Consider the following 26897-nt stretch of genomic DNA (forward strand, 5'->3'; position numbering starts at 1 on the left):
TCCCTGCAGGAACACTTCCCAGGAGACAGCTCTTTGCTGAGGGAGCCAAAGTGAACATGTTGGTCACTTCTCTGCACACACAGATCCACACTGGCCTAACATGCTCCAAACCCTCAGCCTTCCCTAGGCCTAATTTCAGCAGAATCCTTAAGTCAGTTTAACTGGTTTAAACTGGTGTGTTTCCAGAATCCTTGCCAGTATAACTGGTTTAAACTGGTGTGTTTCCTTGGTAGAAGAGCCTTTGTTCCAAATAGGGAATAATCACATTCTGAGTCAAGCACAGACTTTTTTGCACAGTTGGAAAACACCTATTCCTAGAAGAATACTTTCATTTTGTGTATTATCCAAAAAGTGCACTGAACTTGGCAACATTTGAACCATGCTGGTAATTTCCATCATTTCCCAGAATTTACATTTGGGAATTCAGACCAGCTGAATAAGGAAGAATAAAAAAAGTGCTGTAAATAAAGACCATCCCTCCCTAGGCCTTTGTAAGCTCTGTCCATTCCTGAAGGCTGACTCAGTCTAGCAGCTTTCTGTGCCTTGCAGGCTCACAACCAAATCTATGGTCTCTGTCTTCTGAATTTTCTAAGAGGAAAAAAAAATCTTTTGCATTATATTGTGTTGCAGGGTTAAGGAGTGGGACAGAGTTAACTTCCTACATAACAGCACACATGATAACATGGTTTAGATTTGTGACTAAACCAGCGTAGGCAGAACACAAATGTTTTTGCTTCGGGTGTACAGTGCCTGCACAGCCTGTTTTCCACACTGACCCCCAGCAGGCAGGCTAGGAGTGGGGAAGAGACTGGGAGGGTACTTGGATGAGAGCTGACCCAAACTAGACAATTCCAAATGATGCAATTGCTCAACACTAAAAGCTGGAAAGAAGAAGAGGGTGGGGGCTTTGTCTTCTATGGAAGCCATTTCTCTGAGACTGGTGAGCACCAGGCTTGCTTGGGAGAGATGCTGAGTGGCCTTTGCATCACTTGGGTTTTCTTCTTCTTTACTTCATTCCTTAAACTGCTCTTACCTCAGCCCTCCAGAGCACCCATCTGATTGTCTCATTCTCTCCCACTGGGGCAGGAGGAGGGAGTGGCTGTGAAGGCTCTTTGCTGCTGGTTGGGGTCACTCACCACAAGGCAATAGCTCTGTGAGGTGAGGGCACCCTCCTTGCAGTGCAGCAGTTGCAATGATAGATACAAGCAAGGATAAGCAATCAGGCTTGGGCAAAAGGAGGAAGATTACTGGGGAAAAAAAAATTTCATCAGACATGCATGGAGTGCTTCAAAGTTTCATTTCCTTTGACTATTTCTGTCCCAAAACATAGACAGAACTGTGCACCTCCTCTCAGCATTTCCATGCCACTGTGGAGACAGCACAGAGCACTTGACATCACTATCACCCGCAGCCACCCCAGCACTGACATAATGTAACCTCTCCAACAAGACAGAAGAGCAGCAAGTGTTCATTGTGGCTCTTTTCAGAGCAGGAACAGCTTGGCCACGCTCCAGTGCTTCATGTTTCAAAGCCTGATGCTGCAACATCCCCGAGTTTGTCCATGTCAGCCAGGCAGGTCCATCAGACTCACAGGGCAGTGCTGCCTCTTTCCATTCTGCCAAAGAATAGAAGTATTATGGCTGTAATTTTTTTTTTTTTTTGGAGGAGGACAGGTCATCATTCCCTTTAAGCTCCTACTTGTGACACAAACATGTTGGGGATGGGGGATTGAGCACTTCCATCCCAGGACTGTTTCCCAGGTGGAAGATGTAGCCTTCCTTGCTTAGAACAGCTTTCTCTGCAGTGGGGTGGACAGAGCCCAGATTGCTGTGCATGGCTTTGACAGCCACTGTTCCCTGTGACTTTGTGCTTTGGACCTTCCAGCTGTTTCAGCATGGCAGGGACCAGAGTATTCAGAGGATCCTGCTCCTTGCTGAAGAGCACACCAGCATCCAGGGAAAACACTGCAAGAATAAACAAGCTGGTGCCTGTCCCAGGCTGTATATGGCAACAAACCAAGATGGATAAAGACTTGTCAGATCTGCTATTATGAAATAAGCAAGAGAAGGACTGAGACAAGGAACAGAAAGCCAGAATCTGGGGTTTTTTTTACAAGAAATATGAATTGTTATTTTAGCAAAGCCTCCCTGTTGACACAGAATTGCATTCAGGAGCCTCCTGCCACATAGAAAGAGCCCTGTTTTGCTTCAGAACTATTGCTGCTCTTCATGGTACCTCTACAGAGTCAAGAGCTGCAATAAGGTATTCCCTTCTGACACCTGAAATCCCTGCACAGGGAAATGCTCACAAACAGAGGAACTATGGATTTGTGGCAGCTCCATTCCCAGCAACTTCAGGGAAGGGATGTAGGGTTGTTAGGGCCAGCAGTGTTGAGTGCACAGTTCCCTTGCTGTTCACAAAGCATCTTCTTCCTGTGGACCAGCCCCTAACAACTCTCAGAGACCCCCTGGCCTCAAGCAGCATTAAACTCAATACAGCAAGGCTGGGGACTGGCTCAATCCATCAAACTAATCGAAGCCTTGTTCTGCCCTCTGTAGCCTCCTCTCCAAGGCAATTACGCCTCTTTCAACTCTGAAACTCAATTCAAACCCTGGGAAAAAGTGAAGGCTTTTCCCCAATACATTATGTTTCTAAAAATTTATTGAAAGAAGCAGATTAAGACATAAATACGTGGATGGCAGTGAACTCACTGGCTACTAAATCCACCAGTCTATATAGGTTAAGGGAAGCTGCAAAGACCTTAGACACAGAAACTACCAGATCATTATTTCCCCATATAGCAAAAAGTTAGGCATGAGGCTTCTCTAGATTACATATTCATGAAACTACTTAAAATAAATTAGGTCTGCAAGCCCCTCTGTAGCTTGTCTGTAGACTAGCAATGTGCCTGACAATGCTCCTCAGCAGCCTACATACGAAAAGTACATCATGCTTGAAATAAAGAATAAAATCCAACTGTGGATCTCATGCTGTTGTAATCTCCAGCAACAGGAGTGGTCCTACTTGTGAGGATCGAAGGATGCACAGCAGCAGGTGCCTTGCACACCCTTCCTTCTGGAAAGCTGGTCCCATCCAGCAGCACCAAGCTAGCCAGTTCCCTCTGCTGCATTGTGTATTTCCTACTGAGAGTGAGGACTTGCACCCAGCACCAGCTGAGCTCCCCATTTGTACAGTAAATTGTGAGTAAATAGGCACCTCAAGTTTGATCATGTTAGTTTTACCTTGTTTGCCTGACCAGATGACAGCAGAAAATTTTAATTCTCAAATTTTCTAAAGGAAAAAAAAAGTCCTGAGAGCATGTCTCTGCTTCATTTACTCCCAAATTCTGTATTTCCAAGCTTTCAGTGCTGTATTCTAGTACCCTCCTTTAAAAGTGGCTCTTCCAGAGAGGCAGCAGCTCTTTCTTACCTGTGGCTCCCAACACACTTGATGCCTTTCTCCTGCTGCTATGTCTAACCCCAGACAGGAGCAGAACATCAACATACAAACCTCCATCTGCCTTTTTGAAGACTCAGTTCAGACCAGACAACTTCAAAGTACCCCAGACTTTCAGTCTCAAGCATCAACAGACTCTTAACATGATTCATGCCTTTTGAACCAGCCCCACGTCACTGGTTTCAAAACCTAAGGGCAACAGCTACCTTAGCTCCTGCTGCTGGAAGACACTTTTAAAAAAGAATATGGGAGCTGAATCAGGAACCTCTGAAACAAAAATCAGGAACAGTAAGAGGAAAGTAGCAAATCTGCAGTCTTGTCATTCGGGCCCAGTGGGAGGCATCACACACACCCACAGATGGGTTGTACTGGTACCAGCCACTTGGCCTCTCCAATCTGCTCCTTTTATGAAGGAAGTCAGGCTGAGATGTAACCTAAGGAGCTTTTAAATCCTTCTCTCTTGAATCTAAAGGTTTAGACTTCCCAGGGGATTTTTTTTTTTTTTTGAACATACACATTTTGTGCTAGTCTGTAGTAGCTTGCTTGTGCCTGTATAAATTCACATACTTAGTACTGAAGTCACTGGATTAAACAAAAAGCAGCCCTGGAAGTAACAGCTGGTAGCCAGAGCTCCCATTTACTCTCCATGGCTGAGCTGAATGTGGGACATGGGGTGTACCCCTGTCCCACCTCTTCACACACTTTGGCATTCAATGGCACAATTTGCAAAAGGAGTGAAACCTAAGGAGAAAGAGCAGCATCCTCCAGATATAATCTCCATCTTAAGAGTTCTAAGGGTTAAAACCTCCGTGCTGGGAGCTGATTACAGTTCTCTCCAAAGAACTATTGAAGAAGTGGGCACTACTTTCACACGTGTCCAGCTGTGGCTTCGAGTACAGGGAGAGGCTGCGCTTTGTGAGTGTTTCTGTAATGACAGGTTACAGGCACATTTGGAGCAGCACACCATGGTGCACTTTTCAGGCAATTTAATGTGGAATAAAAACCCAGATCAAGGACCTAGAAAAAGGCTTCATACAAAAAAAGCAGATCTCAAGCTGCTTGGCTGTGAAAAGATGGAGGTAATGTATAATATCTAAATTCCACCTCTGAATCCAGACAGGAAAATGCACCATGGCTCCCCATCTCAGCTGTATGGCAGATTTCCAATGGGAGAAAACGTGCACTTGTGAGCAAGGAAAAACCCATTAGTCTTAAAAGGATCCCTGCAGCCCCACTCCAGGCAGGGCACAGCAATGAATGCAGCAATCCCACCCTGCTGGAGTCCCTGGGAACAGACTGGAAGGGACTCCAAGCCATGCAAGCACTGTGAGGCTCTGGCAGACAGTCAGACAAAGGGGCCTAAATGCCACACTGCTCTGGAGTCTTCCCAGGGCTGGGCATAACATCTCTGCTACTGCTAACTCCCAATTCACCATCACCTAGAGATACTCAAAAGCTAATGAAAACATCAAGCTCTAATGAGATAAAGTCAAGCCACTTTGCTTGATGAGGTTTAGGATTTTCAATTTTGAGTGGTACTAAGCCAAAATACCTTTTAAATACCTTTTAAAAACTAGAAGAAATATTAAAAATAAGGGGAATTGAAGTGGTTTTGTTGTTGTTGTTGTTTTTTTGTTTTGTTTTTCCTAAGATAACAGGGCATAGTTACCAAAGTTGAAAGCATTTACTTGCACTTTGGTAACTGCTTAAAATAGAAAGACTTCCTCAGTATTTCCTTAGGAAGGCTGAAGTTAGGCTCCATGTTTAAAGAAATATTATATTCCTGCATCACTATCAACTACCTGAATTGGAATAAATCAGGATGGTTTTGTCTGATCTAATTCAACAGACATCCTGCAGCCCTTACTATACATCTGTTAGGAGACAAGCAATGCAAGACCAAAGTTATTAACTTTGAGTGGATTATTTACAGACTGTTACTTCATATTTAATACACAATAAATCCACAGATGTGCAAATCCAGAGAAATTCCCACAGTGAAACCATGAAACGAGCAAACAGAAGTTTCAGTATTTTATTAAAATAGCATATTCAACCACTGTAACCAATAATACATTAACTTTATTCCCAGAGTACGCACAACACAGTAGTGATTCAAAATATCCTTATCCATGATAATCAATGAAAATATCTCAAATTCAAATGTACAACTAAAACTAAACTTTTGAAAAAATCTCTCCTTTAAAGAATACATAAAGCTCTCATACAGAATTCTTTTAAACTCTTCTATATGCAGATGTCAGTGTCTCTCACCTGACAATACCACTAATTTTTTTCTTATGCATAGTAGAACATCTCATATTTTATAGTACCCATTTTATAAATAAATTGGCGTTTTTCATCCCATTTGTGTTTATCATCAGCTTCACAAAGAAACCAGTAAATAAAACTGTCAAGGACAGTCACAACAAAATGATCTCACATCAAGATATAAAACTTGAAGATACTAAAAGATGCTTCTACTCTATTTTACATAAAAAGACAGATTTAAAAAGTGCAAGGCAAGATTTGCAGGGAAAGGGAATATTTATGTTATTTTTAGGCACATCCACTTCTTTAAAGCAAGCTTCAGAATGAAATTCCAGTTCGTTCTTCATGATACCTGTTTTAAAGTCTCTCTCTCTCTCAAAAAAAAAAAAAAAAAAAAATTACATCCATCAAATGTCAAGCAGGGAATTTCCTGTCCAACTAATAGTCTTCAGTTATGTCTTGTTCTTCCTTTTTTCATCCTTGCAGGTTTTGGTTTAGGAATATACTGATTGTTTGCCTGATACTCAAGTTCTTTACGGAAGTAATGAATTGCTTTATTCAAACCTTCTTCCAATGGGACCTGTTCCCAAAAGTGAGGAGAGAATCGTATCACTCTAGGTTCACATCAGCTCATTTCACAACAGTATCTTTTATAAAACAGCTATCACAAGGCAGCCAGGGAATCTCACTCTTAGCCAATCTAAGTATTAACAGCACCACATGCTGGTTACATCTCCTCACTGCTGATGCAGCTCAGCTTTTAAACAGCACAAGTATTTTCTGACATAAGTAGAAAACTCAACAAATTCAAATCTCACACATGGTTACGATGGGTCTGTTTAGTATCAAAATAGACATGCATAATTCTACTTTCAGTTCCTAATGCATTGAGAGAGACAAACACCCAGCATTTAAGCCCCTTCTGTTTGTAAGGATTAAAGATCATCTTTCACAGCATGGTATAAAGCTGGCATCCAGTATCTCATTTGATATTCTTCAACCCTATACAAATAATTGTAATCCTACAAATTGTAGTGCTTAAATACAGGCATAGAATATGGAGACAGGAACAACAGAGGAGTTGTCTTCTCAGGAGCCATATGCTCTGACATGCTTGCTGACACCATCATCAGTACAGGAAGATAAAAACAGCAGCACAGAAACTGCTTGCCTTGCTGTACCAACTCTGCACTGCTACTTCAGAGCAAGTTTTCCTACTGCCTGTGCCAAACACAGAAAGCCAGAAATTCTGTGTTTGCAACAGTTTGCTATCACCCTTGTGCTGTCAGACATAGTCTATCAATATCAGTGAATCCTTTCAGAAGGATCTGGATCTTTTTCTATTACTAGGCTTAATTTTACTAGGTAGGTTCACATGTTTCCTGGAATGATTTTTGTCTGCAGATTTAAAGAAGGGTACAAACCATTGTGCTAGTTAGAATGGGGAGCTGGCTATGAAAGTAACACTTTTTCTGGGAATTAGGCAGATCTTACCTCTCCAAGCAAACCAACTCCTATTGCCAGCAACAGGAATGAGGATTGCAGCAACACCAGCAAACCCATTAGCTATGGGCTTGGCAATGTAATTAATTATGTACCATATGCTGCAAATGATTCATTGGGCTTACAGAAAGGTAATCTCATAATATGCAAGTGAAAAAGTAAAAATGTTAAAACTGTTCTGGAGATGGCATTAGGCAGATGTTCCAGTAAGGGAAATCTACTGTTATCATGTGTCCCCTCCTCAGCCCCCTCTGCCTCCTGGTGTTTTACCACACAGCAACAGTAATTCATCTGTACGTACCACGGGTTCCCAGCCAAGCAGTAACTTGGCTTTTCTGATGTCAGGTTTTCGTTTCTGAGGATCATCCTGTGCTTCTGAGAGAAACTGGATTTCACTCCCACTGCCTATTAAACAAGACACTGTGATTTATCATCTGCAATTCACTATGCTTTGCATTTACATCTTTTCTACCAACTGGAGCAGCAGGTCTTTCTGCAGCTCTCTGCTTCATAATTCAATCACTGAAATGCTTTGCACAGACACAGGTGCACTGCATGCAACAGCTGGGTGATCCACCTGTCCCACAGCAAAGTGGGCTCACAAAGCATTTCACAAAGATTTCAGTATGGATTCACAAAAATCAAGTTATACTCACAGACCAGTCTATTACCCTTCTGTGAGGAAATTACTGTTTCAGTAGCAAAGGACAGAGCAGTGGATATCACCTGCTTTGACTTCAGTGATGCTTTTGATCCCATAACATCCTCACTGAGTGGATGAGCTGGATGATCAGTTAGAAGGACTGAAAACTGCATGGCCAGGCCCAGAGGATGGTGATTATTTAGAGACTGGTAACTCAGGCTATATCCCAAGGGTCAATGTTGGATCAATACTGAATTGCTGATACACCAGAGCACTGTGCTGCCATCCAGAGCTTGAGAAAGGCAGCTGGAGAAAGGGCTCACAGGAACCTCATGAAATTCAATGAGTTCAAAGTCCTGAATTTGGGAAGCACAGGCTGGGGGCCAACCAGCTGGAATACAACTTGGCAGGAAAAGATTGAGGGTCCTGATGGGCTCCAAGCTGAATAGGAACCCATGTGTGCGTGCCACAGAGAAGGAAAATTATATCTTTGGGGTGCAGAAGTGCTGCCAGCAGGACAAGGGAGATCAGCTTTCCCACTAATCAACACTGATGAGATCCATATGGAGAACTGGGTCCAGTTCTAGGCTCCCCAGTACAAGAGAGACAGAGACACACAGAGTGAGTGCACAAAGGGGCCACAGTGATGATGAAAGGACTGGAATATGAGGAGAGGCTGAAAGACCTGGGGCCCTTCAATCTGGAGAAGAAAAGGCTATAGGGAATTTAACCCTTGTGTATAAATACCAGATGGAGAGGATTAAGAAGAGAAAGCCAGGCTCCTTCCAGTGGTGCCCAGTGACAGGATCAGAGACAGTGGGCACAAACTGAAACACAGGAGGATGTGGAGTCTCTACCCTTGGAGATACTTAAAAGCCATCTGCACATGGTCCTGGGCCACTGCTGGTTGTAGGTTGCCCTGCCTGACCTGAGGGGTTGGACCAAGTGACCTCCAGAGGTCCTTTCCAACTTCAATCATTCCATGATTGTTGGCATTTTGGCATAATAAAAGGGCATCAGTTTATTTTTGGCCATAATCTCCAGTCTGATTTAAATAACCAGGCACTTGCCTTTCCTCAGAACAACACACAGAAAGAGGCCAATTCTTCTACCCAAATCTAGCAATTAGTTTACATGCCATTTTAGAACTAAAGCACCTCCCCAAGTGGACTGGAACACATCAGGTTGTTTGTGAACAGACAAACAGAGGTGACAATTAATTCATGTGTCTGATGGGTTTGGTGCTGTGATTTTTCCATTTCCTTCCCTGATCTGTGAATTCACAAAAGTTTTCCAGAGGGAACAGTCTTTTATTAGAAACAACACATGCATCAGCTTCTGCATTATATGTCTGAACTCATTTTTCTCAGATCTGTCAGAAGCACTTCTGGAATGTACAGACTAAAAGCCCTTGGCTAATGGCAGCAGGATGTTTCATCTCATTAGGGAGCCACACTAGAAGACCAAGCACAACTATTTCCTTCCATTCTTGAGAGCTCTGATTTGCTACAGGTGTCAGAGCTAGAATGAGGAGGAAGCCACAGTGTTTTCTTCCCAGGTGCTGTCAACCCTTTCAAGAATCACTGTCAGAAACAGTGAAAAGAACAGAGAAAGGCTGTTGCCCCAGCATGAGGTTTTTAACCATAGTTGAAGGACCACAGTCTGCACAACTGTGAAGAACCACCTTCCTGAAGTATCTCTCTTGCAGCTAAGATACATGAAGGACATTTTCATTCACATATTTTACATTTCATTTTTGTATTGTCCTTGTGCTAAAACAAACCTAAAAAATTGTCTAAACATTATAAAAATTAATGGGTACAGATTGCATGGATAGACAGAAAATGTATTCATTCTACTCGTCATGCAATAGTTTACAGACAATTGAGATGATTTGCATTATCTTATTAATATTTAATGATATGATTAAATGCCTTTGATAAAATTATTAAGAAATCCAAAGACTAATTAAATTATCCACATATTACACACACTAATCAAGTAATAATTATCTAATGACAATAAGTACTTCAGAAACTTTACAAAGAATTAATAATTGCACTCACCAACAAGCTTTTTAATTAACTGGGCAAACTCTAGGATAGTGTGCTCTTCTGGATTTCCCTACAAACACAAGAGACACTCATTTCAATAACAATTAAACACCTTACAATGTGCTAGACATGGTTCCAACAGGGGCAGAGAAAGCTAAACTTCAAGCTTGATTCTACTTTGTTGAAAAAAAAAAAACCAACTTTAACACGTTCCTTACTCATTGGAAAATTTGTCCTCCATTATATTCCTGTTGGTAATTCAGTGTATGTAAGGAGGTGTTGTTCCCTGCCTCCCCCCCTGCTCCCCAAAAAAATGTCAGTCTGTAAAGGGCTGGCAATCACAGAAAAGGCCTATGTCACTGAGCAGCCCACAGCCACATCATTTGGAAATCTGGATTCAAGGACTGTGCCCAGCTGAGGTATCATGAAGAAGTATGCCAAGTTCTTGGTTCATCCAAAGTTAGGAACACAGGCTCATTTAGCTGCCAACAATTGCTTCTGAATCTACTACAGCTTACATATCAATATATAAGTGCTATTTACTTTCCTTTACAATATTCCTTTTCTTTTTTTTAACCAACTTGCACATAATTTCCTGATCAATATTTTACAATCAAATGCTGAACACTTTCTGCTAGCATTAGCTTCCCCTCATCAGACTCAATTCCCTCCATCCCCAGATTTCCTTGTTTCAAAACACTTCTTTACCACATCTTGTTTGACCAAAAGTTGAGCACTTAAGATACATATAGATTTAAATACTGAGTTTTCTGAAGACAAAGTATGTGATAGAGTTTAAACATATCAGCACTTGTATAGAAACACAGAAATTAACTCATGGCCACAGGAGAAAAGGAAAATCTAGTGAACTGCCCTGCAGAGTTGAGTATCTTGGCAAAAGCATACACAAGAAATTACCTGGGATATGCATCCTTTTCTATTCTTAAATCCACTACTAAGAATAAGGTGACAACAAACAGGACAGAACAAAAATCTTACTTGATAAGTTAAGTTCCAAGCACTTTAGACAGTATTAGAGAACTATACCATAAAATACTATCACATCTTCCTTGAATCCAGGGTAGTATGAAACTATTTCTAATTATCTAGAGCTAAGCATTCCTTCAGTGCTTTTTTCCTACTAAAATCAGTCTTCAGTCATTTTCTTGCTGCACTTTGCATATGTGCCCCACATATTTTTCCCCTTAATGTTCTGATTACGTACATCTTCCTAAAACAAATTAAAAACTCCAACAACTTTATCCTGTTCTTGGAGATGTAAGATCTCAATATCAGGGGCTCAGTCTTCTTATTTATAAAGAGAATGGGAGAATATGTTCTTCATAATGGAAAGACCTTTTATTGTTCCATTTATTTTTTATAAAGATCACTATCAGTAACAAAGAGGAAAACAGAGGTGGTGTTGACCAGTGCACTGTAACTCAGGAGAGGGGAGCACTCATACTCACCAAGTTGACAGGACTGCTGACATTGCTGTTCATCAATGCCACCAACCCGTTCACAAGATCACTGTAAAACAGAGAATAACAGATTGGGGCAATTTCCACTTCTCTATAAATAATATTCTTGATTTAAAAAGAGAGCTGACTTCTAAGAGCTCCAGTAAAGCAGATCAGGCAGCTGAGGAATGCTGAAATCAGATTTCAATGGGTGCACGCTTTCTCAAGTGTTTGTATTAAAAAATGATTAATATTTCCTTTTCTTTCCAATATCCAAACATATCTGGAGGCTGATTTCCAATGAATTTCAAACAGAATAAAGCAAGCTGTAATGCAGAGGCACATAACACTACCACCTGCTTTCCAGCCTGCTGTTTGATTTGTCTTCTTATTTTCAAAATTTCTTAAACCAAGTTGGTTAAAAACCAGTATTTTGGTGTTACTTTCTCCCAGCAATATAACCCAAAGCTATTTTGGATTATTAGCCACAGATGTAGCACCTTGGCCCTAGACATAGAAATCCACATCCTTTTCATTATGACTTATAATCAAGAAAGGAATGGGTACTTTGACCTGATGGGGTTTCTTTAAAATCTGATACCACTGATACTTCCTTCAGCAAAGGGAAAGAATATTTCCAAGCCAAGAATGCTTAAAACGACCCAGAAGTCCAGCATGGGTTTTTTTTAGCTTTTTTTTTTTGTGCACAGTCTGCACAGCAACCACAGCAGTCCCAAGGACACGAGGTGGCAGCATTGCATTAAAATGCAAGGAGTGACAAACTGTTCAGCACTAAAAACTTGTCTGCTACTTGCTGTCTCTGGAAGGGAAGAGCATGTTAGTATCTCAAGTAAAATTCTAAACCAATTAATGTTTTTCTCCTTGATATTTTCAAAAACTTTCATGTCTCCCTTCTGAAAGTAAAGCTGGATCCTAAGAGCTCCAGTAAAGCAGATTGGGCAGCTGAGGAATGCTGAAATCAGATTTCAATGGGTGCATGTTTTTTTGAGTGCTTGTATTAAAAAGTGATTTTAAAAAGTAAAGCAAATGCATGTGCATACAAAGCTGACCATGCTATGTGAACCATGAAGTAAATTATCAGCAAGAACAAACAAGGCTTACCTGACATACTGGAAAGCTCTTGTCTGAGTTCCAGGTCCATAGACCTAAAACCACATGAAAAATAGGGAAGTTAATAAATACAGAAGCCCTCTTTAGCCCAATTATCTTCTCCTAACCATTCTAGAAAACCGCCTCAAGAAGAAACACTTGAGACACAAGCTCAATGTTACAGGAATGGTAAAAAATGTGCTTGCAGAGCCTTTGGCAAAGTATCAGTTCACTAAAGGTTGTCTTCCTCTTGGATCTGTCTCCAATAAACATATCCCAAGGCATTTTGTTAACCAGACCTCTGCATAAAGAAAACCTTCTCAGGGGTGTAGGACAGAGTGATGCTTTGTCCTCTTCTGGAACACTGGAAGAAGGTGCAGCCTCCACTCACAGCCAGAAAAGAGTGCCAAACATTTAAAGCAAACTTCAGACTACTAAGATGTGCTTATGATGAGCAGTTTTGATTTGCACATTAACAACAGCCAGCTTCAAAGACACCACTAAATGTTAGTGGTTGCTAAAAAATTGTTGAGAAAAAGTGCTGTGTTTAAAGCAATCAGGACACAAAAAAACCAAAAATCATGTGGCTCTAAATATTACTATCTAGGGAAATGGGAAGCAAAGTAACTTCTACATGCTACAACTCACAAAGTCACCTGTACAGATTTGTATCAAAACCTTAGAGGGGAAAAAAAGAAGTCTCCTCAGGTTACAGGCTGGTATTTTGGAGCACATTGCTGAAGTTCAAACAGACATTGATGTATACTTGAAATGTACAGAATGGTATTTGATACCATTATTTTTTTCACAGTTTAACCAAGTGCAGTACTGAAGTCTCTAGAACATAAATACTTACATTCTGAAAGCTATAGGTAGGCACATTTAAGAGGAGAAAACATTTCAGTTTAACTGGGGACACACACATTTTGCCAGCAACCTGTTGCAACAGAAAGGCTTTTGGAAGGACAGAAACAGAAAGCATGCTTGTTTTCCTTGAGGACAGAAAGGGCAGTATAATGGTACACAGGCCATCTGTTACTTGGTAAGCCTTGTGCTCTCCAAGGCTGATTCAGAGCCCAAAACCACACATTGGGTAGGATCAGGGGTCTAAGAGTTTATCCAAAAACTGATTCAGATAGGAACACACCAGGAGCTAAACATCAGCCTGATGGACTCCCAAACAAACAGGAAGCAGATTTATGTATTTATGTATAGCTTCCTACATTTAGCTTAACTTATAGCACGTGGGGTAAGTTTTACACAACTAAGTATTTGTTCATGATTTTTGCAAGGTCACCCATGTGGTTATCTTTCCCACATACAGGCAATGGCTGGAAAATACAATAGAGATTCTATCTTTCAGTTTCTCTTAACAAATCTTCCTTTACAATAACAAAACAGCAATCGTAATGTTTGCATAGGCCACAATTTTTACAACTCAGTGACACTGTTCCCTCAAGAGATTATTTTCCCCATTTAAACAAGTACTCTGAACTGAGAGACCAAATACATAGCATTTCTAAAGAGATCAACACACTTGGTATTCCTGTCAGCCAAATTCTGTGACATGTAAAAGTGATTTTTTTTTAGGTCTCAGTCATTGCTTATTGCTGATAATTAATTTTATTTGACCTGGTCAGCTAAAGAACTCTCCCCTTACTTCTTTTCTCAGATTCAGTAATTTTCAACATCAAACAGTTATTTCCTACAAAACAGTGATGTTGGGTAGAACACTCTATTTTAACCCCTATTACAATAATATTCTTGCTGAAGTTAAGTCAGCATGGGAATTATTGGATTTTGTTTATATCCCCAATATAAAGAATGCTGAGATGTTTGTGCAAATTTCAACTGGTAGCCTTGTTTCTTTCTGGGAAAGATCAACCCCATTGACAGAGCACATCTTCAGACATGTACTTTCTTACATTTAAGTTCAGTATACTGGAAAACTACATTTGGAGGAAGGGAACATCAGTATTGTCTAAAATCTACCATCAGTTGCAACACATCAGGACAAGATATAAAGGTAAATTGTTCTTCATATCACCAGGAGGTCATCACTTACTGTTAGTGGTTCTCCCTGCAGAGCTTGTAGGATAAAATTACTGACAACTCTTCCATCATTCATATGCATTCGAGGACCAAAGGTATTGAATATTCTGGCAACCCTCACTTCAACTCCTTCCTGTAGCCAAAGAAAAAAGAATTGTTACTTCGTTAATAAAAGCATCTCTCTCCCTAAAAGTGTAAACTCTACCCTGACAAAAAGCTTTTTAAGAATCTCTCCTTCAGCTTTAACATGCATTATTTTCTAATAATGCATCACTTCAAATCTCTCCTCAGCCCTCCTGAAAAATGCAGTGCATACACAAGGTAATTTATACTAGTTCTCAGTATTTGTAATGCAAATCTAAATCAGTGCTAGAAGAGCTCATGATTTTAGCACGTGCATTTTCTTCCATTAAGAACTTTTAAGATTTTCCAATAACAAGTTATTTCACCTGGGACTTAGCTACTTTCTTTGCACATAAAAGTGAAGTCTCACAATCAGCACATATATTACCAAGGCCACATTTCCACAGATTACAGAAGTCAATATTTTAGAAAAGCTGAGCATGTCAGAGAAGTATCTTTTACAAAGGCCATAAAGTTGTTTTGTAACTACAGCCCTAATGTTTTCTAGTGCCCTTCTTATTAGGCCATGTAAATACATGCATTACAATCAAAGTCTTCAATGGTGTAATTTTGTCCAAGAAACATTTTTATCGTTTCCAGAAGTTTTTTCTACAGAAAGCATTTTAACAGTTAGAGACTGCAGACTGAAGCAATCTCTCTTGAGTTATTTTGACTGACATGTTCATTTGGACAAGCTGCAGTTTACGATAAAGCCTACAAGCAGGATGTTTGGCCCTTGTGAGCTAAAACAGCATAGTGCTGAGCTCAGAGCAATATGGTATGCTGTAAGCAGATAGATGCTACCATCTGAAAGTGACAGTCACAAGGTAGGGAAGAAGGTATCAACCTCAGTACAGGCCTATGTATCCTCCTCGAATTACCTAGTCCTCCCACCTCCTAGAAAAAGACATCCTCGTATCAGTTACTTGAAAAAATTTGTCTGAAGCAAACTGTGTGCTCTGATTCAACTGAAGTCACAACCACAGTGTTCTGGAGTTGCAAACATTCCTTCCATAACCATTCCTTCAGAGGATACACAGACCATCTTGTATTTTCCATGTATTTTACTAAGGCTTAGACCAACGCTTGCTCTTGTCTTGGAAGAGGGTGTATGTGGAAGAAGTGTATTGTCAGTACATTCATGGCTGAAAGCTGCAGCTCACACACACTTCACTCAGAAGAGATCTGGAAACACATTTTTCTTGGAAATAAATGTAGCTTCACCTACAAGAGACACTTAGAGGAAAATGTGACCTTCTCTCTTAGGTCTCCAAGTGACTCTTAAACAAATCCTCAAAGATGTTTTGTGAAAGCAGAAGAAGTAGCTTTTTACAGGCAAGAGATAGGCAAAAGGGACATTCAGTACATCAACTACTACTTGGTGTTGGGAAATCAGAAACACCAAGTAGTACAGGTAAAGCCCAACATCTCCCAGTGTGGAGGAAGTCAAACAACATTCAATTCCATTTAACGGCAGGCAAGATTTCATTCCTCATCATCAAACCTTGTTTGCAACCGCAACTAAATGGTAAACTAACAGTAACAAGGGGGGTAACTATTGTGCCACAGGAAAAGATACACAGTCTTTGTCCAACAAGCTTGTATCCACAACAGAGGCAAAAAAATAACCTCGCAACATCCACTGGGTCCTTCCTGCTGAAAGAGACTCTAGAAAGAGCAGAAGTCTCTTTCTATGCAAAATGCATCAGCTGGGACCATACTCTTTATTTCTTGCTAGCTAAAAAAGTACAGCAATGTAACATTTCAAATGTATACTCCCAGCAGCACATTACAGAACCATTCCCAAAGCCTTCACAGCTTTGGAAATACATACTCTTATAGAGCTGCTCCTTCCTTTGTTTTGCCTGGCACTTTATCTTAAGAAGGCCACTGACTCCTTCAGGAAGAGGTTGTATTTCACATGGGCTTTCCAGATACTGCCATTAACAACAAGTACAGAAAATAAGGCACTTGGAAGCTAGTATTCAAGATAAAAATAACTCATTCAACAATGCTGACCAAAAAGCTTCTCTTGCACTGCACAAGCTACAGCAGCAGCCTTGTTTTCCAGTATTGGTTGGGAACTAGCAAGGGATCTAGAAAAGAAAAACAACACATTCTCTGTAGGCACTTACTCATAGCAACAATGAACCCATTATTTCTTCTCCTTTCTATTTATTCACCTCACCCCACTGTAATGTTGTCTTTTAAAATGAATAACCTTTTATTTATAGTATCATTTAGCAAAGCTTTTCCCTGCAGCCTAGTGCTTTGAAAAATCTATTTTCTATGCAGCTAATTTTTCATTTGCCCCTTTAAAACTGGAATCTGTCTCCTCAAAAGAAACTCTTCCACAGACAAAGAGGTTTTGGAGACAGTAATTTAAAAATTGTCATAATGCTGCTTTTGCTGTTTCATGAACATCTCATTTGAAGTGATCCTTTTTATATGCTGAGTAACTCTACTCCTTTTTGTATGAACTCTAGCTTAGCTATGTCCTGTTACTCTGAATATTATCAATAACATGTAGTAATGACTGACTACCTCTCCCATATTCCCACTATCAAAGTCAATTACTTTCCCAGATTTGCACCAGTAAGTCATGTACAGTATTTTATTACATCCTAGAGAAAGAAAAAATCCCTTTGGCGCATATTTATACTGCTAAATGTAAGAGAGCTTGAGATTTATCCCTAATGCTGAGATAAAAGGTGATCAACTGCCTCCTGCCCTCACAGTTTAAGACAAGGTCTTCCCACAGCAGATTGATCAGAAAGAAAATTCCTTGAGCAATCCAAAAAAGAGCCTGAGAGCAAGATCATAAAATGCAGGATTGTGGACTAGCAGAACACTTCAGCTCACTCTATTATTTATCAGTATGAATTTCTTCACAGAGACTGTGCCTGTACAGATGAAAAGAAACAGTAAAGAAGCAGAAAAGGTTGTTATTGCTTACAGAGATACCTCTGTATCTCTGTATAATAAGTACTCAAGGCTGATCTGTAGCTGTCAGTTAAAATGTAGTATTAATTTATGCAGTCTTCCTTGCAAAACAAAGCTGTCCATGGTTTTCAGCATGAGTCTTTGCTGGTGATTTAGTTTTAGAGATCCCAGGTCCACAAACTATCAAGGGTATCAAGGATGCTATAATAACTCCGTAACTTAAAAAGACATATATTAATTTAATAAGCTTTTTAAGAACAGGCCTTTTCTTGTGCTGACTGTCTTAGAAAATAGATCAATACAATTCAAATACCAAGTTTCTTTTAATCAAAACAATTTGAATATGACATGTTGTGGCCATAATTCACAAGGATATGAGGTAAGCTTCTCCTGTTAATTACCAGTGCTTCCTTCTTTGTAAAGTCTGTGGATCTATCTAAACAGCAAGCATGAGCCAGACCTCCCTGCATAAAAGATCAGGAAAGGAAAAGCTACAAATGTCTGCTCTCCAGCAGACAACTGGAATAAAACAAATCTGCTGGAGAAGTCCAGACAGTAGCAGGGCTATCAATGTGACCTGACAAAAATCTTTACCAGTGTCTCAGCCAAAATTACTTACATTGTTGTCAGCATTCCTTTCTCTAATAGTCTCTTTCTTACTGATTCATATTCTTTCCCATGTATTTCACAGATCATTAACTCTCAAAATTGTTCCCAAACCTCTGAATTAAAATCACAGCAGAACTACTAGCACTGTGTACACTGGATCCATCTACAATGTGTTTAAGCTACAATACTCTATAGTGAGGCTGGGTCCAAGGAATTTTATTCGTATGTACTGTCAATTGTACAAAAAAATGCCATTAACACTCTACTAATAGATTTTTAGAACTATTTTGCAGAAACAGTGATGCAGAGATCTGAACTACATGAACACAAAAGCTCCTAAACAAGCTAGGAAGGATAGCCTCAATCATCTGACTCTATACTTTGGGCATAATGCAGGTCCCTGAACACAGCCTACAATTTTACAGTTGAAATGTTATGCTTACAGTTCAACATTTCAGCTATTCTAAGGCAATTCCAAAATTATCATTTAATGTGATAGTTGTATCACAATCAAGCCCATTTCTTACCACCAAAGCTTTCAGAGTCACATAGCTGGCATGAAAAAATGGATGAAGAAAGTGGAAGGAGAATAAAAATTCTCCTCTAACATTCCCTAGTGACCTGAGTGTTTCTTCAGCTCTGGAGAACTTCCTTACAGGTCAGTAGTATAAGAGAAGAAAGAAATCCAGTTCACAAAACACCCTTAATATGCACAGCATTTTAATTGTTGAGTATTTTTACTTACAACACACCTAAACAGATGATGCAAATCTCTGCTATGAAGGTAGTATCAGATTCTAGACAGTATTTAAATTAATCCAGAGTATTGGCACAAACACTAATACTAAGATTCCCAGGTAGCTCCAGAATGTCAAATACAATTTTTTAAGGTTGCACAGATAATTGAATGGCAAGTCCTGAAAGAAGCACAAAATTCACCCTGCCATAATGTGCTGAAACTCCCCTCTCACCATTTTTTCAGGTGATAACATCAAGAAATGCTTAATTCACAAGGTCAAAATAAGTGAACAAAACCAGCAGAAAAAACACACTAAAAATGCCTTGGTCAGGACAGGACAAGCTACTGAGAAACTCTGACAACAGCAAACAGTCAACTTCGACTAGATTCAAAAACCATTCTGATTCAAACAGGCTGTCTGAAGTATAATGCAGAAGGTTAGTTTTACTTCACATTTTTTGGAAACACTATTATGTATTTAAGGTATCTAGCAATGTGCATGATGACGGAAATCTTTTTAAGAAATGACCAAAAAATGCAGAATAACTTTGCCTGTTTCTTATTTTTATTGAAACGGAGAGATTCTGGAAATATTTTAGCTTGAAATACTGCAAATCCTACTGTTTGGGGCTAATTCACTCTTGCTGAAAATCATTCTAAAAGCACAATGCTTATCTACATAGAGGAAATCAGACCTTTTCAAAAGGTAAGGTTTGTTCCACTAGTAACAGGATATCACCTAAACACTGCTCACCCCCTCTCTTTTCCCCACACCAGCTCAACAGTGTTTCAGAATATAGCTGAACTTAGGACAAGCTTGGGCAGACTTCACTAGCCCATAACAAAGTACAAGAAATATGTCACAGAGCTGCCTCTAGGACAGACAGGTCATTTGCATAATGAGTTTTTACTTAATGTACATGTGCACTGCAGTTCCACCTTAAAAACCTTTCCTATTCATTGTAAATCCTGCATAAAATCTCTGAGATGCTATCACGACTCACTCTGTGGTTTTAAGATATAGCCCATGATTTTAAAAATTACCTACTCATGCCTTCTAAAAGAACACTTATTGGAATATAACTCCCAATATTACCAGTTAGATAGTGCCTGGGCCAGTCTGACACTTGCTGCTGGGCCAAAGGCAGCAACTGCGGCGTGTCACCCCAGAGATACCTTGGCTTGCTGGAGATTGCAGCTGGGCACTGAACAAGTCCAGGCTTGTTAGGAACCCCGTTTACCTCAGGAGGAATAGCTTCAGGCGATGGTGAAGAGAAAAGGATGGATTCTGCTGGAGGGTTATATCCAGAGGTTTATTCCATGGTTACAGAGGTCTGAACGTGAGCAACTGCTCCAACAGAATCCCGGCCGCATGGACTGATTCACCTTTTAAGCTCAGGGACAGGGGGAGGGGAGGCACAGGTGAGTCACCAACCAGGTGAGAGGGGCAGGGTCTCAGGGGAAGATGACACCCAGAAAGGCCAATGACCCCTGGGCCTGAGGGGCATCCTTTGAACTTGACCAACCACACCACGCCTTGCTGGAATGATAAGCCTGATTGACAGGACTCACTCAGCATGGGGGAAAGGGGGAAGGGAGAGAGGTATAGGCACACCTGGGGAAGTGACCTGGAAGTCTAAAATGGGACATTACAGCACACCACAACAAACACTGCAAAAAATGCAACACCCTAGAGCACAAGAATTTCTCATAAAAACTGTAATCTTCAACTGCAAATGGGTTTCCAGACTGACAAGGAATATTATGCTACAGTGAAATACTGGAGATGTCATCCTGAACGAGAGCAGTATTGGCATGTTGGACCTTAAATGATTTAAAAGAGAACAAAGCAGACAGAACCTCTGCCTTCTCTGTCTGGTAGAAGAGATAAGACAAAATTACTACTCTATACGAAAATACCATCTCTTAAAGTCTTACCACTTCAGCTTGATTCTGTTTTCAAGGTTTATAAAGTACTTAGAATTTTATAATTTAAAGGTTTAAAATTCTATACAATATACTATGATTTATATGTTTTAATATTAAGGATGCAAATAGCAAGAAATACTGATACCATTTTCTTTAGTGCGCCATATTTGCTAATTGAATAGTCTCCTAGAGCTTAGGTGAACCTCAATTAAGCAAGATTTACTTATAGGTAAACAGTCAATGCTACATTAGTTAATGATGAGTTTCTACTTGCTGGTTAGGAAACACAAGAAAACTGGTCTGTATAATTTCTTAAACATATTTTAAATTGCATTTTTATCCTCATGTTACTGTCTTTGTCTGAAAACAGGCATTACTCGGCTAGATATTCATTAAGGTCTGTAATTTATACCTACATCATTTTAAGACATTTCAAAAGTGCTTAAAATACATTGCTTCTATGTAAGTACTCATTAAAGATCTTTCCCATTCTTATCTGTATATTCTGATTTTGATTATTCTCCTTCAACATTACACATTTATCAGTAATGACTTTATTCAATCCCATTGACTTTTAAGCACACTAAGGTCACCTCTGTTTAATCTGTCTAAAAACTATTTACTATACTGAAAGACATATTATACCTATTAAGAACACTAAAGCACATTTTCCACAAGAAGACTGCTCATCTGAAAACACACAACAGATGGGAGCAATAAAACCTTCCCATTAAAGAAAACAGATTTTGCAAAAACACGGTAAGTGCTCCTACTTAAGACGTTCTCTTTTGCCCTCCTCCCCCTAAATACACATATTCCAGTCTTGCCATACATTGAGCCTTCAGTAATTACAGAAATAACACTGTATCTGGTACAAGTTTAATACCTGCTTCATGTATGCATAGCACATGGTCTCTGCAACCCGCTTCCCTTCATCATAGCAGGCTCTTGGACCTATTGGATTCACATGCCCCCAGTAATCCTCATTTTGAGGGTGAACTTCAGGATCTGCGGGGAAAAAAAAAACCACCTTAGATTATGGTATATCAAAAGATGACTATATGTGTGATGAAACTTTCAGGAGAGCATTTGTGTTATACAAGCCAGCACACCTTCTCTCTGAATACTGCACTTTAGAAAATCTTACGTTTTAACACAATTTCTTTAAAGTGCAATCACTGGAAACTGAAAACAGCAGTGGCAGATGAAAGACTAGTAAAATAACTGAGTACAAGCAAACAACAGCCAGCAACTGCTTTCCCTAAAAGAGTGTGTGAGCAGAGGGTTAAAGGCTCACGGGCATAAACACAACTTTTACCTAATGTGCTTCAGAGGAAATATTACAGGTTATGTAGGCAGCAGTTATGTAAGAGGCATTATAGGTTATGTAGGAAAGTAAAACGTACTCAAATTTCATAAAATAGGAAACAAGGAAAGAAAAATAGAGAAAATAGAGATGTACTGCGTTCCTTACTGAGGTAAGAGTGATGCACCACAAAATACTTACATTTCTTCTATTTTACCCTAAGCATTTTTACTAGCTATGACTGGGCATAATCAGGTTAGACAATCCTTTGGTTTGATCCAGCACAGAAGTTCTTGATTATAAAAAACAAACAATCAAACAACAATCACCTAGGAACCTTACTAGTGTGTGCTTTATACGCTTGAAAAATTACAAACTATTGGTTAAATCTCCCTCTCTGTTGTCTTTAGAATGGTATAATTTCTACTGGGTTTGAAGTTTGCATTACTATAGAACTTCCTAGTGCTGAGAGCTAATTTTTTGAAACAACCTTGACAGTCAGTTCTGATTAAACCTTCCAGATTTTATGCTGTTCAGACACGATTATGAATGAATTTGTGCCATATGGCAGCCACACAACAATGGTAAATGCACAGAAGTTTTACATGATTATAAAAACTCACAACAATCCTAAAAAGGCCTGAAAAGATGCTGTGGGAAAGGAGATACTCCAGAAGGGAGATAGTTCAGTTGCAGAAGAGTCCTTGAGGCTATCATTTTTCTCTGTAGAGCATGAGCATAGATAATCTAAGGCTTGGGAGGCAATAGGAATGCTGCATATGCTCAGGCCACTTTGGCTGGCCAACCATCTTAGTGATCCCTTGCTTGGACATTTACTTTCCATCTTCTGAAGCTGCTCCACCAAAACTGTACACCTGGAGCTGTGTTCTTTGTCCTTCCTCACTTCTTGCTCACAAAGCTTTGTATCTTGTACCTTTGACCGTTTTTGTTTACTTGTTTGTTCTTTTGAGCTGAGACTCAAATCTACTCCCACTGAGGAGGGTACTGTGCCTGTGTATCTGCACTAATCTTTCAACACTGCTGTTATCAATTACACAATAGTTCAGAGCAGAAGGAAGGTTCTCTAGCAGGCACAGGGTCTGGTACAGACTCTAGGAAGTACTAAAGATTCTTATTGCATCCAGTCACCATTCTATCCATCATTCTTTCACTCCTTCACTTTTAACAGCAAGAGGAAGATGGAGAGCATTGCCAAATATCACATTTTAAGAGACACCTGAAGAACCTGCATGCACAACCAGTATTTTCTTAGCTTGGAGGTTACATCCTTTGTCTCTTAGACATCAGGGGAATTGCTAAATCTTAACAACACAATTCCGATGTGATGGGGAAAAGATATGCATATTTAATATTGAAATCTTTCTTCTCAGGTTTTCATTATGGCATCTGGACTATAGAGTACAACACTCAACTTCCCCCACAAGCCCTTTGGAAAAAGAGATATAAACCAGGACACAGGAAAGATACAGTCAACACTGCAAGTCTCCTGCCACCACTCTTGACTAGATACAAAAAAACTAGACATAAAGCAAGCACTGTAAATGCCCTTCTCACATTTTAAACTGTAAGAACATCTCCTAAAAAAGCAAGCTAAGACAGTGATGAAAATCTATCATTCTGCTATCTGACAAAAGATGTAAATATCCTTTTACACAGTCATATCTGAAGAGCTCTAAATACTGTTTTATTCTTCTTACCTCCATAAACCTCTGATGTAGAGGCCAGCAGCAGCCGTGCTCCAACACGTTTAGCTAAACCTAGATTTTGGACAATGGAGAAAGAACATAATTAGAGCAAGTGCAAGAATCCTTCACTCATGCTAGCTGCTTTAGTGTGATTCTGTTTTACGTGTTTTTAAAGACAATTTGATCTCTTTCTGTAGGCAAATTTAGTTGTAAATCACATCCATAGCTCCCACTTCAAAACTAGAAAAATTAAGAAATAGCAGAGCAGCACCTACATGGGACGTGTTTGCTTCTGAGACTAGCAGTTGCACTGAATCAAGATCCAAGAACTTAATCTATTACAATCTAAATAAAGCCCAGGGAAGCATTCCACTTAGGAAATCAGGATCTTGAAACAACATAGTATATTATGATTACCAAATCCTTCCTTACATAGATTAAAGACAAGCCATGTAAAGAAACTTACACAGAATAACATGTTATAGGACAAAAATCAATAATTTCTCCTTTATTAGGCCCTTTTAAACTGCTTGGATCATCCTACCCATAACTTGAGATTATTCTCCATTCCATTTCAATGGCTTTCTGTTCTTCAAGTTGGCATGGCAAATCAGACAAATTTCTCACCTCTGTCATTCTGGTACCTCAATAGCTTCTGAATCACTTGATTCTCTGAACTCTACTCTCTAGAGTATCACTCAAATAAGAAACTCAGCTATGCTAATGCCCAGGAGTTTTTCTGACTCAACAATTCTTAGGATCACTGACACTCAGATCAGCCTGCATCATACCAAATGGCAGAAAGATGGGAGGAAAAAGTAGTGAAGTCTTGAGGCCTTCTTTTCACTGACCCATTCCTAGCATCAAAACTAGCAGACAAAGCTGAAAACATGGCCTTGTAATTATCCAGCATGATGCTTGACATTAAACACTCTTTCAGAATTTGCTAGCAATCATGAACACAACTGTGCTATAAAAATCCCATGTTCTTAATTGTTCCTATTACTTCTGACATTACTGCACACTCCATAGCCAGCTTACAGGCACAAAGTTCTTGTCCTTTGACAGCCATGTTATTAGTGTTCATTTGCAGATATATTTAAAGGAAACCAAAAGTCTTCAAAGAGGGTAAAATTAACCCCAACCTTATTTTGCGTAAAGAAACAACTTTTTAAAATGTACAACTCATTTGCTTCATCCTCCCATCTCCACAGCAACTCTGTCAGGATTATATGATGTCTAACCAAGTAATAAAAAAAACTCCACTTACCCAGCATGTTTAATGTCCCAATAGTGTTGGTCTTCAATGTTTTTATAGGATTATACATGTAATTAGGAGGAGAAGCAGGAGATGCTAGATGGTAGATCTGGTCCACTACAGAAAAATGGAGGGGATAGCATCATTATTTTCCCACGTAAGATATTAAATGAGAAAACACTGAAGTCAAGAAATAAGTATTGCTTTGTGCAATTCCTAGCACTGGAATCCAGCACTTCCTGTATCACTACTTACAGATTATATGTACACAAACTCGTTGTGACTCTAAGAAAAACTTAATTTTTAGTAAAACAAAACCTAGAGGCGTAATGTAATATATCAACACTGTTGACATGGATATAAACGTCTGTGTTGGTGTTCACACTTTTCCACTTATAAAAAATTTAGCTGAGAACTTCCAAAATTTTTAGAAGCTGCAAAAGTATTCGTAACATTCTGTTATCCTCAAGTTTTTAAGTGGCTACAAGTTTCAGAGTATTTTTCTAAAATACACTGTGAAGCAAAAATGATAGAAACATTTCTTCAATATGAGGAGAAACCTTCTGGGAAAAATAAATACTGTATTTTTATTTCTAGATCATCTGTCAATGAAACATTAATCAGCTTTGCATTATTTATATATTAAATATACATTTCAAGATACAAGCATGCAACTTTTGTCTTTTTTTCCCTGTTACTTTTGTCACATATATGCAATGCTTTGGATAATACAGTATTTTAGCTTTAATTAAAAAACAAACACACAAATCAAAACACAGTAAAGAGATTTTGACACACTCCTCCACTTCCTGTTGTGAAATACAATTAACCAAAGAACTAATTGAAATTCATTGTCTGAGGTGATTGAAGGTTGGAGGTATTAGAAACAAAAGACTGTTGGCAAAAAATTTGTTAAATTACAATAAAAACAAAGCAATGAAAACTGGATTCAGTGTCATAGGCAGTATCTGATATTCAAAAGCTCAACCTGCAAGCCTTTCATAACATGACTCTTGTAAATATATTAACGTCTTTCTGTCTTCTATGTAACTTGAATCACAGCAAGCCAGAACTATCTTAAAAAAAAAACCACTCTTGGATAAGCAACTGCAAAAGTAAAAATTAAACATAAGCTCAAATGAGATATTTAAGGAAGGACAAATCCCCTACACCAAGGTCATTCAAGAAAAGCAATCAAAAGGTGAAGTAATAATTAGAATGGCCTGATAAAAGAAAGGGAAAATGACTCCTTTGTGTTTTAAAAGAAAAGTGAGGGTTTGGTTTTTTTTAAGAAGACTTGACATTGAAACCAGAAAGAAGCTGGAAAAGTCAAGGCTAGTTGCTGTTCTGACAGAAGAAAATACTGCACAGCATAAGGCTGTCCTCCCCTAGAACAAAACACTACTGGTCAAAAAAATGTTTTCTTTCAATTTCCTTAGGTGCCTTATCATTAAAAAGCAATAGAAAATCACAGCATTAAAAAATAATCTGTACTTTGACCACATGTTGATTTCTCATAGCCTTCTGTTGGGGGCTTTAACTTTCACAGTATCTGTGACATTATGAACTTTTTCCTCTAATAAATTACTTTTCCTACTTAAAACAGGTTAGAAGCACCCTTGACTATAAAAAAAAAAAAAGACCCAAAAAAACCCAAACCCATAAACAAAACCAAAAAAGTTTTCCTTTTTCTCTATTTAAATACAACCATACTTAGTTAAACAGCACAAGCTGT

At 39.2% G+C, this 26897-nt stretch overlaps 1 protein-coding gene across 2 annotated transcripts in view; it reads right to left on the reverse strand.

Moving 5' to 3' along the window:
• Positions 1 to 5517: 5517 nt before the first annotated feature.
• The window catches only part of UXS1 (UDP-glucuronate decarboxylase 1), a 55873-nt gene continuing 34493 nt past the window's right edge, over positions 5518 to 26897 (reverse strand). For both annotated transcript variants that reach the window (XM_058824868.1, XM_058824869.1), the window contains 9 exons: positions 25175 to 25279; positions 23917 to 23976; positions 21779 to 21900; positions 14563 to 14682; positions 12510 to 12553; positions 11397 to 11457; positions 9940 to 9997; positions 7532 to 7635; positions 5518 to 6307 (listed from right to left, as the gene is read on the reverse strand). In XM_058824868.1, coding sequence (XP_058680851.1) covers positions 6176 to 6307; positions 7532 to 7635; positions 9940 to 9997; positions 11397 to 11457; positions 12510 to 12553; positions 14563 to 14682; positions 21779 to 21900; positions 23917 to 23976; positions 25175 to 25279 — 806 coding nt within the window. In that variant the 3' untranslated portion in view covers positions 5518 to 6175. The remainder of the gene's footprint in view (positions 6308 to 7531; positions 7636 to 9939; positions 9998 to 11396; positions 11458 to 12509; positions 12554 to 14562; positions 14683 to 21778; positions 21901 to 23916; positions 23977 to 25174; positions 25280 to 26897) is intronic.

This window comes from Ammospiza caudacuta, chromosome 2, assembly GCF_027887145.1.
Source record: "Ammospiza caudacuta isolate bAmmCau1 chromosome 2, bAmmCau1.pri, whole genome shotgun sequence".
In the NCBI taxonomy this organism is placed as follows: Eukaryota; Metazoa; Chordata; class Aves; order Passeriformes; family Passerellidae; genus Ammospiza; species Ammospiza caudacuta.